The sequence below is a fragment of the Cebus imitator genome, unplaced genomic scaffold (genome assembly GCF_001604975.1).
Source record: "Cebus imitator isolate Cc_AM_T3 unplaced genomic scaffold, Cebus_imitator-1.0 Scaffold57, whole genome shotgun sequence".
Lineage (NCBI taxonomy): Eukaryota > Metazoa > Chordata > Mammalia > Primates > Cebidae > Cebus > Cebus imitator.
Genome location: NW_016107372.1, coordinates 3,542,565 through 3,552,703, shown reverse-complemented (window position 1 = coordinate 3,552,703; position 10,139 = coordinate 3,542,565). Strand labels below are relative to the sequence as shown.

The window sequence follows — 10,139 nt, the reverse complement described above, 5'->3', positions numbered from 1 at the left end:
CCTATTTCCCCCCAACAGACCCCAGTGTGTAGTGCTCCCCCCCATGTCCCTGTGTTCTCTTTGTTCAACACCCACCTATGAGTGAGAACATGCGGTGTTTGATTTTCTGCTCTTCTGTCAGTTTGCTGAGAATGCTGGTTTCCAGGTTCATCCATGTCCCTACAAAGGACACGAACTCATCGTTTTTGATGGCTGCATAATATTCCATGGTATAGATGTACCACATTTTCCCTGTCCAGTCTATCATCGATGGGCATTTGGGTTGGTTCCAGGTCTTTGCTATTGTAAACAGTGCTGCAATGAACATTGGTGTATATGTGTCCTTATAGTAGAAAAATTTATAATCCTTTGGATATATACCCAGTAATGGGATTGCTGGGTCAAATGGAATTTCTGTTTCTAGGTCCTTAAGGAATCTCCACACTGTCTTCCACAATGGTTGAACTAATTTACACTCCCACCAACAGTGTAAAAGTGTTCCTATTTCTCCACATCCTCTCCAGCATCTGTTGTCTCTAGATTTTTTAATGATTGCCATTCTAACTGGCGTTGAGACGGTATCTCAATGTAGTTTTGATTTGCATTTCTCTAATGACCAGTGATGATGAGCATTTTTTCATGTGTTTGTTGGCCTCATGTATGTCTTCTTTTGTAAAGTGTTTGTTCATATCCTTCACCCACTTTTGAATGGGCTTGTTTGTTTTTTTTCTTGTAGATCTGTTTTAGTTCTTTGTAAATTCTGGATATCAGCCCTTTGTCAGATGGGTAGACTGCAAAAATTTTTTCCCATTCTGTTGGTTGCTGATTCACTTTAATGACTGTTTCTTTTGCCGAGTGTCACTGAATTTCATGAACAACAATCTTTGTTTATTTTCGGGAAAGATGAGGCCTAAGATCAAACCCAATCTGTAATTTTTATAAATGGAACCTGTTATTGATTTGTGTGACTATGCTAGCATGCAGGAAGTTTCTTCGTTAGACATTCATTTATTTAGTCAGCAATTACATATATGTACCGTCAACACATACATAAGAATCTAATGTGGGATAGATTCTAAAAGAGGCTATGAAGATACTAATCATACTCCCTACACTTGATAGGCTTTTTGTCTAGTTTGAGAAACAACTTGTAGAACATAGAACATCACACAAGTGGCACAGACAAACCTCTATGTGAGAGAACAGCCCCCAGCTAGACATTCCGCAAAACCACAGATTTTTATATTTAAAAAGTTTGAATTCTTAGGTCATTTCAAAAAGGATTTGTGAGCCATGAATCCAGGCACTCGAAACTTTGTTCTTCATATTAGCTGTAGTCACTTAATCGTGCTATGCTTTCCTGAGGAGATATAAGATGTAGCCACTCATAAACATGACCTTTCAGTTTATATGAGAAAGTAAATAAGTGTCTCAAAAAGGGATGAGTCTTATTTCTAGTTTTGTGCAAGAATCTGGAAGTATCGTGCCTGTAAAAACACTGGCACCAGAGATGACAAACTGGAATTATTGCATAAGAATCCTACAGGGCTGGAGTGTTTAGATTATCTGGTTAATTTGGATTTTGTGAGGAAATCTGTTTTTATACAAGTTGTTAAAAACTTTTCAAAGGAGCATTGTTACCCTTTTCATTCTTATGAAATTAAATATCTTTTTGACAATTGAATATCTCAGGGTTTATCCAAGTCATTATTATAGATGGCCCCTGGTTCATGTTTGTTCGAACTGTTCACTCCTACTCTAATAGATTACATTTCTTGAGAGTCGGGGCCATGTCTTTTACACTCCCAGTGCTGAAGGAGTAGTAGCAACTCAATATATGTCACTTGAATGAGCAGATTCCTAGTTTGATGCCTTGCACAAAACTGGAGCTTAATGTTTGTTTATGAGGTGAAGAGGGGATACTTATCAGAGGTCACATTCATGGGAAGTGGATACTGAGACAGAGGGGGTTAATAAAGGTTTATTGGGCAGTGACACTTGTGACAGTCCAGGGCGTGAAGCAGGATCTGGCAGGAGGAGTCATCTGACCGTGATGAAGGAGGCGGAACAACAGAATCTCTGCTAATCTGGAGGAACTCAGGAGCAAAACTTGCCTGTTAGAGGAGTGCCTCATAGCCAGGCTCTTGCTCTGCCCCTGCTCAGCTGTGGCCGGGGAGCCTGGAATGCCAAGGTGCAACCTGAAGGAGCTGCACTAGAAACTGTCAGGCAACAAAGCTCCAACCCTGAAACTGGGCCTGAGTCCTTTCTCAAAGGTGGGGGAACCTGCATAGTGCATCTTCTAGACATGTGTGTGACATGATTGGTGAAATCGCTCTATTTTGGATGCTTCATGGTGTATATACATTGATACCTTTTTTAGAATGAATTTTATTCTGTTCCAGCCACATTTTTTCAGAATTTCTATGAATTATGCGAATACTAGAGAAAATTTGAATCTATCTGTATATTTTTTCAGACCAGTTATCTTTCAGGGAAATAATATTTTAGTCCATAATAAATATTAATATTAGCCTTATTATTTTTAAAATTTATGGTTAAGCATTTTCTCTTTTCCTTAACATATTTTACATCTAATTTTTCTGAACCTCAGTTTCTTCATCTCTAAAATAATTATGATAGAAGCATTACGTTAGCAGATTGTTACAGGATTAAATAAGAGAACATATGTAAAGTGAAAAGTATGATGCTGGGAACATTCAATACATGTTCATTCAAAAGAAACAGGAAAAAAAAGAAAAATAGCTCGTGTTCAGAACTAGTACGGACTAGGCCTTCCTAGGTGTCTTCATTCGTTTTGTGCTGCTATGACAAAAAATACCTGAGAGAAGTTTATTTATATCTTACAGTTCTGACTGGGAAATCCAAGACCAAGGCCCCCACAGGTTTGGTGCCTGGTGAGGGCTTCACTCTGCTTCCAAGGTGGCGCCTTGATGCTGTGTCTTCACATGGCAGAGGGCAGAAGGGCAAAAGGGCTGAACACTCTTTGTCAGGCTGCCTTATCAGGGCATCTGATCCCATTCAGGAGGGCTCCATCATTGTGATTTAATTATGCATTCAGGCCCCACCTGTTAACGCTGTTACATTGGTGAACATGTTTCAGCATGAATTTTAGAGGGGATGCAAATATTCAAACGACAGCAGTAAGTGAGAATATTAGACTTTTGGCACACCCTCCACAAAACAAGCCTTAGCTATGGAAAAATGCGTTTTAGAAATTCCAAACTTCTTGCTTTCCTGCCATCATGCTATTTACTGATTTGTGTGATTCCCACCCCCACACTCCCCCAGATATCTCTTGGGAAAGATAATGGTGTTTTTGACATTTTACAAATGTGCTTCATGAAGCAATGCAATCAATTCTTCATGTAATAAAGGTATATGTAAATTCTGACACAAAATAAAGGAAACTTTTTTTTTGGGTAAATTTCAGTACGGATGTCAGTGCTTTAGTGGAAGAAATCCATCAGGCAGAACCTCTAATCACAGCTTCACGAGCAGAGCAAGTGAAACTCTTGATACAGAGGTTACAGGAGAAACTTGGCCAGCACAGCAACCACACATTCTATCTTTTTAAGGTAATGCATTAAAAAAAATCGGATAAAAGAATTTCAGTGAAATGATTGATGTTTTATTAATTTCTCTTTCTCTAAAAGTATTTTTAATTCCCTAAACATTTCATATTTTCTGCTTTAATGTGAGCTAAATAATATTTCAGTACATTATTTATTTTTATGACATATAATTTCAATGTGTTGTAAATATGCTTTTTAAGTAGCTTTTTTGATGATTAAATTAAAATATAGCAAATATAGTCATTTAGCACTTCAAGAAAAGCTTTTAATTTTCCATTATAATTATCCTAGAATTATTTCGTATTTCACTGCTTTTATCTTTTATTATTTAAATATAATTATGATAATAAAATATAATTATTAGTTAATATACTCACCTGATAACAAAATATCCAGGCATTCCTTTCTAGAAGAGGATGAGGTTGTAGTCGTGTAGCATTTCTTTGTCCAGCAGGTGGCACTGTTTAATTTCAAATATGAGCTCTGTAACTGGTGTGTCTCATAATTTATTCTCCAAAGGGAACATTTTTGATAGCGAAAGTAGATGCTATTAATAGTTACATTTTGGCACCAGACATAACCCGGACTGTCCTAGCATAGCCAATCACTCTTAATAGACTGTCCAGTTTATGTATATGCATTCAATAAATATTCATTAAACATTCACTGTACGTTAGATGTTGTAGGAATTGAAAGATAAATAAGACATATTCTGACTTTAAAGGAGCTTCAGGATTCATAAAGAATATAATACATTGTCAAATCTTTGCTGAAACATACTTAGTGTATTTCCTATATACGCAGTTAATACATATATATGTATGTATATACACATCATATGCCATATGTAAAGAAAGTGTGACAAATTATTGCTATCAATAAGATACCACATAGCACTAATTTGTAACATTTAGTGGTATCAGTAAGATACCATATAGCACTGTCTGTCTTAAAGGTAAATCAGATATTGCCATTTCTGATGTATAATTAAGACAAAATTGAATGTCTGCATTGGTTTGAAGTTATAACTAACAAATTAAACTTGATTTGGTTTGAGTCTAAAGAATGGTGTTTTCTTCCACTGAAGGTTCTCAAAGCACATATATTGCCACTGACTAATGTTGCACTTAACAAATCAGGCTCGTGGTAAGATTCTCTTTTTATGTTTAATTTTTAGCAATGAAAGGCTAAACAAGTTTCTATGTTTATTTTTCGAAGATTCCAGTTAGCTAAGTTCATAATATATTCATTTTTCTGATTTCAGTACCCTCTTGAATATTGAGGAGAAATATAAGCCCTTTCTTTCACTATTCTAATCTGAATTTTTTTTAAGTCATATTTGTGCCACAGTGAACGGGAGGCATATTGGGTTCTCAGCAAATATAACTGCTGAATAACTCAGCTCAGGAATGAGTCAGGCAGGGTGGTCTCATCTCTAACTTGATTGATTGTGATCAGTCTATTCAGAGCAGACATCCATGTAGGTCAGTGATTTGGGGTATGGTGAATAGCAGCTTCACGTCTCTTTTGGGAGCATGGCTGCGATCAGCTTGGGAGCTGATGTGCTAGGTAGGAGAGATGAGGTGGAAGCTGCGTCTTGACCTACAGACATAAAATAAACATGTCTGTAGCAGTTTGCTAAGGCTTCCATAATAAAGTAGTACAAACTGAGTGGCTTGCGCAACCAACAATTATTTTGGAACAGTTGTGGAGGTTAGAAGTCAGAGGTCAAAGTGTCATCAGGGTCAGTTCCTTCTGAGGCTGTGGGAAAGAAGCTGTTCCATAGCTCTTGTAGCTTCTGGTGGTTTGCTGGCAATCCTTGGTGTGGAGAAGCATCACCCTGAGCTCTGCTCTCATCTTCTCATGGTTTTCCCTGTGTGTGTCTCTAACCATAGGACCCATTCTTATAAGGATGCATTGAATTAGGGCCCACCCAACTGTGGCATGATCTCATCCTAACTAACTTTTTTTTTTTTTTTGAGACAGAGTTTTGCTTTTGTTGCCCAGGCTGGAGTGCAATGGCGCAATCTCCACTCACTGCAACCTCTGCCTCCCAGGTTTAAGCAATTCTCCTGCCTCAGCCACCTGAGTAGCTGGGATTACAGGTACCCGCCACCATGCCCAAATGTTTTTTTGTATTTTTAGTAGAGACAGGGTTTCACAATGTTGGCCAGGTGGGTCGTGAACTCCTGACCTTGTGATCTACCAGACTTGGCCTCCCAAAGGACTCGGATTACAGGTGTGCCCTAGCTTATATTTTGTTTAATAAACAAATTAATGGATCCTTTAACATAGCTATTCTGCTATAGGAATAGTTAGTGGAGTATAATGTAAAACAGCAGCATCTTAATCATTCCTTCAATATTCAATTAGGAAAGAGACTTTCTTTTAAAATATCTCTGAAATCAAAATATTGCTTTAAAAGTATAACAGATATATTTCCCCAGCACAGAAAATGATCCACAAAATTGAAAAGCCAGTCTGAATGTCAAGTGGTAATGATAAAAGGTGAAGGAAAGTCTAACAGCAAAACTCAACTAAACAGGAAGGTTGACAAGACAGTATATCTTTGATTCTCTCCTAGGTATTTTCCTTCTACCATCTTCTGCCACAGACTTCCTCTACCTTTGGCTAGATGTAAACTCACATTTGCAACTATACACATACATGCTATAGATATTTTTATGGGTTGAATTGCATCCCTCCAAAATTCATCTGTTGAAGTCCTAATCCCCCAGAACCTTAGAATGTGAATTTATTTGTAAGTAAGGTCATCACAGATGTAATTATTAATAGTTAAGTTAGGGCTGGGCATGGTGGCACATGCCTGTAAAAAGCAACAGAATATATCACAATTTAGACATTGTTCTTAATTTAACTTTTTGTTCTGCATGCATGACTTCCATTGTAAAAATAATTGGCCAGGTGTGGTGGCTCACACTTGTAACCCCAGCACTTTGGGAGGCTGAGGCGCATGGGTCACCTGAGGTCAGGAGTTCAAGACCAGCCTCCCTCACTTGGTGAAACCCCGTCTTTACTAAAAAAATTAGCCAGGCATAGGTGTGGGTGCCTGTAATTCCAGCTACTCAGGAGGCTAAGGCAGGAGAATTGCTTGAACCCAAGAGGCAAAGGTTGCAGTGAGCCAAGATCATGTCATTGCACTTCAGTCTGGGCAACAGAGAGAGATTTCTTCTCAAACAAAACAAAACAAAACAAAACAAACCCTGTAATAAATAGAGTTATTATCCTGTGGGTAAAACGTGAAGTCTTTATTAACACACTGCCATTCTTCCCTGCAACATGTTTATATTCCTCTTGTTAGCTTTATCACAGGAAGCTATGATCGGACGTGCAAGCTCTGGGACACTGCATCTGGAGAGGAGCTGAACACCCTGGAGGGCCACAGGAATGTGGTTTATGCCATAGCATTCAACAATCCTTATGGGTGTGTTCATTCATTCACTTATTTTTTCATTAATTCATTTATTCAGCCCTCTATCTACTGAGGGAGGAAGGAAAGAATACAATAGGACTAAAATTTATTGAGTGCTTGGTATGTGCTTTGGAAGCCTTTTAAATACCTCCCTCAATGCTTAAAAGGGTCTTTGGGTTAGCTATCACTATCTTCATGCAGAATACAAGATTCAAGCCTTGGCATGGTGGCTCATGCCTGTAATCCAAGCACTTTGGGTGGTCAAGGTGGCAGATCACTCGAGGTCAGGAGTTTGAGACTAGCTTGGCCAACGTGGTGAAATCCCATTTCTACTGAAAATACAAAAATTAGCTGGGCATAGTGGTGGATGCCCGTAGTCCCAGCTACTTGGGAGGCTGAGGCAGGAGAATCGCTTTAACCCAGGAGGTGGAGATTGCAGTGAGCTGAGATCGCGCCATTGCACTCCAGCCTGGGCAACAGAGCAAGACTGTCTTTAAAAAAAAAAAAAAAATACAAGTTTCAGGTATGCTTCCAAGGATCACATCATAGTAAAGAGGACAGCTGGAGTTCATGCTCAGGCAAGACTTAACTCTCAACCCTTGGGAGTTTCCTGACAGGCACTTCCTACTGATATTCACAGCTCTAGATTGGTGCCTCTGGCAGAATGTGACATATACACACAGCATGGTTTACTTCATTTAGAAGTTAATTTACAGTCTTTCCAGGTAGGAAAGAAATGTGTGTGGCAACATGCTAAATAACAGTACCAAGTGTAATAGAAATATTTTTAAACCAACCTCTAGATAATTGATTCAGGAGATTACCCAGGTGTCTTCTATTCTTCTGCATGACACATTGCTGGTTCCCATGGCAACCTGGACACCTAACAATGAAGCTACCCACTGGAACGGGCATTCTCCTCCCACTGGTTAGCTTCTAAGCTGATCAAGAGTTTGTTGTATTTGTTGACAAATGTGCTTATGTTGGTTGTGCTTTCAACTGTAATTGTGTAACATAACATGTAATTTAACCAAATATTACATAAAATAATAAAATATGAGTGTGAAAAGAAAGCTGCTGTTTTCTAGGGAAGCATAGATAAGGTAAATCTTTGAAAAATTGTTTCACAACTAAATGAAGTTGTGGATGAGATCAATGTTCAACTGGAAAGCACACTGTCAAAATCTAGAAAAATTCTGCCCTCAGATTTTTCTGCACATATGTTTAAGTTCTTTAAGTTCTCATTCCATTTTCAGGAAAAGAAAACTAGATATTGTTGTGGTTTGATACAATTTCTGTAAGACAGATCATGAACTCCACTTAGCTGACAAATAGTCGAAGAAAGACAGTGGCATCTGGTGAAAAGATTGGCAAATGGACATATATTTATATCTATTGCAGTAAACCTTTCCTAGACAAGTGTGTATTTTTTCATGATTGCACATGTTACATGAATTTTTCCATAAATGAAGCCAGTTCTATAAATACGGTTCATTTACTACAGTGTTATGATGACTGGAACGAAACAGTAAATGACGTAACAATTGAGAGGAGAAAGAGATCATTGTGATTTCTCCTGGTTAGAGTCTTTAGAGATGGGGTGAACCCAAAGCAGAAGCCAGGAGGATGGAAGGTGGGAAGCAGTGGAGAGGACACACGGGGCAAAGAGACTTCAGCAGCTCAGTGTTTTAAGAAGGGGATTCATCAGGCGCACTCAGTGACCAGTCTCTCCAGTGAGCATTTCAGGTTGAGAAACAGAAGCGTATGAGGTCAGAGCATTCTGTGGAGTTTAAACTGTTCTGTAGGACTGAGTTGCCATCAGGGGTTTGGGAATAACAAGTGGAACAGTGAAAGTTTTAAACAGAAGGATGGCTGTGGCAGAGAGAAGAGGTCAGAGGGTTTGAGTGTGAGAAGAAACAAGAGATGTGGTCATTTAGGATGCAGATACGGCAATACACTCATGATACGATAATACACTCATTGCCCGGATAGGGGCAGAAAGAATAGAGGAATTTCATAAAAATTTTATACACTTAGAATAGACGTTTTATACCATAGTTAAAAAACTTGATATCTAGTTTACCAATATAGTATCTTTTAAAAATGTAGTACCCTTTCAAAACACATTAATTTTGATGGCCCCAAACTTAAATTGGTACATTAAAATAATTAAACCTTATTAAGTTTCAGAAAATTTAACTTTGATCTATGCATTTTTACATTGCAGAGAATGACAATTTTTGTACCTTATTATACCAGCTTGTGAAAAGCGAAAGATTTTATTGAAATTATAAATGACACTATTTTTCTTCTGGTATAATTCCTATTTTCATTGCAATGCTGTTTAAAGGATATTCTCTATCATGCAATGGCATATCCTTTAATAGTCTACTTAACAAACATGATTTTTTTGGTGTCCATCTGAGAATGAAGTGTTCTCTTGTTGGAGAGGAGAGGGATACTTTTTGGCCCTTCAACTGAATTCTACAAAGAGCCCCTGATGAAAACCCCCCTTGTCCAATTAGATAGTTATCCTTGTCTAATGATTTATGTATGCATGAATGTGGTGTTTCTCGTTGCATTTTGGGGTCATTGGGGTTTCCACAGCATGAGTTCAACACAGTCACCAAAGAATAAGAGGGAGTGTGTGTGTGTGTGTGTGTGTGTGTGTGTGTGTATGAGAGAGAGAGAGAGAGAGAGAGAGAGAGAGAGAGAAAACCCTTAAACCAGTTTGGTGTTTATCTGCTTTATACCTTAGGGCAGGAGTAAGCTTTGATTCAATAAAGTAATTCTCAGACACATTGACATGAGAGATATCTTCTATAATGTGGTGTCCTGTGGATGTAGAGAACAGTTTGTGGTAGAATAGAAATTAGTCAAGAAACAATCGCAACTCAAGACTCATTTTTGAGGAGCAGGAAGGATGAAAAACTGAACTGAAGGAACTGATAAAGAATGTGCATAGTAAGATCCCATCTCTACAAAAATAAAAAACTTAGCCAAGCATGGTGATATGTGCCTGCAGTCCCAGTTACTCGGGAGGTTGTAGTGGGAGGATTGCTTGAGCCCCAGAGGTCGAGCTTGCAGTGAGCTGAGATCGCACCATTGAATTCAAGCCTATTATTCTGCCTCAA

General features: G+C 38.3%; 1 protein-coding gene across 6 annotated transcripts in view; it reads left to right on the top strand.

The window, feature by feature from the left end:
• DAW1 (dynein assembly factor with WD repeats 1) overlaps positions 1 to 10,139 on the top strand; it is a 48,558-nt gene that overhangs the window by 16,445 nt on the left and 21,974 nt on the right. For 4 of the 6 annotated variants that reach the window (XM_017529086.2, XM_037738739.1, XM_037738737.1 and 1 more), the window contains 3 exons: positions 3,431 to 3,575; positions 4,660 to 4,718; positions 6,895 to 7,017. In XM_017529086.2, coding sequence (XP_017384575.1) covers positions 3,431 to 3,575; positions 4,660 to 4,718; positions 6,895 to 7,017 — 327 coding nt within the window. The remainder of the gene's footprint in view (positions 1 to 3,430; positions 3,576 to 4,659; positions 4,719 to 6,894; positions 7,018 to 10,139) is intronic. The other 2 variants (XM_037738741.1, XM_037738742.1) reach the window with 2 other exon arrangements.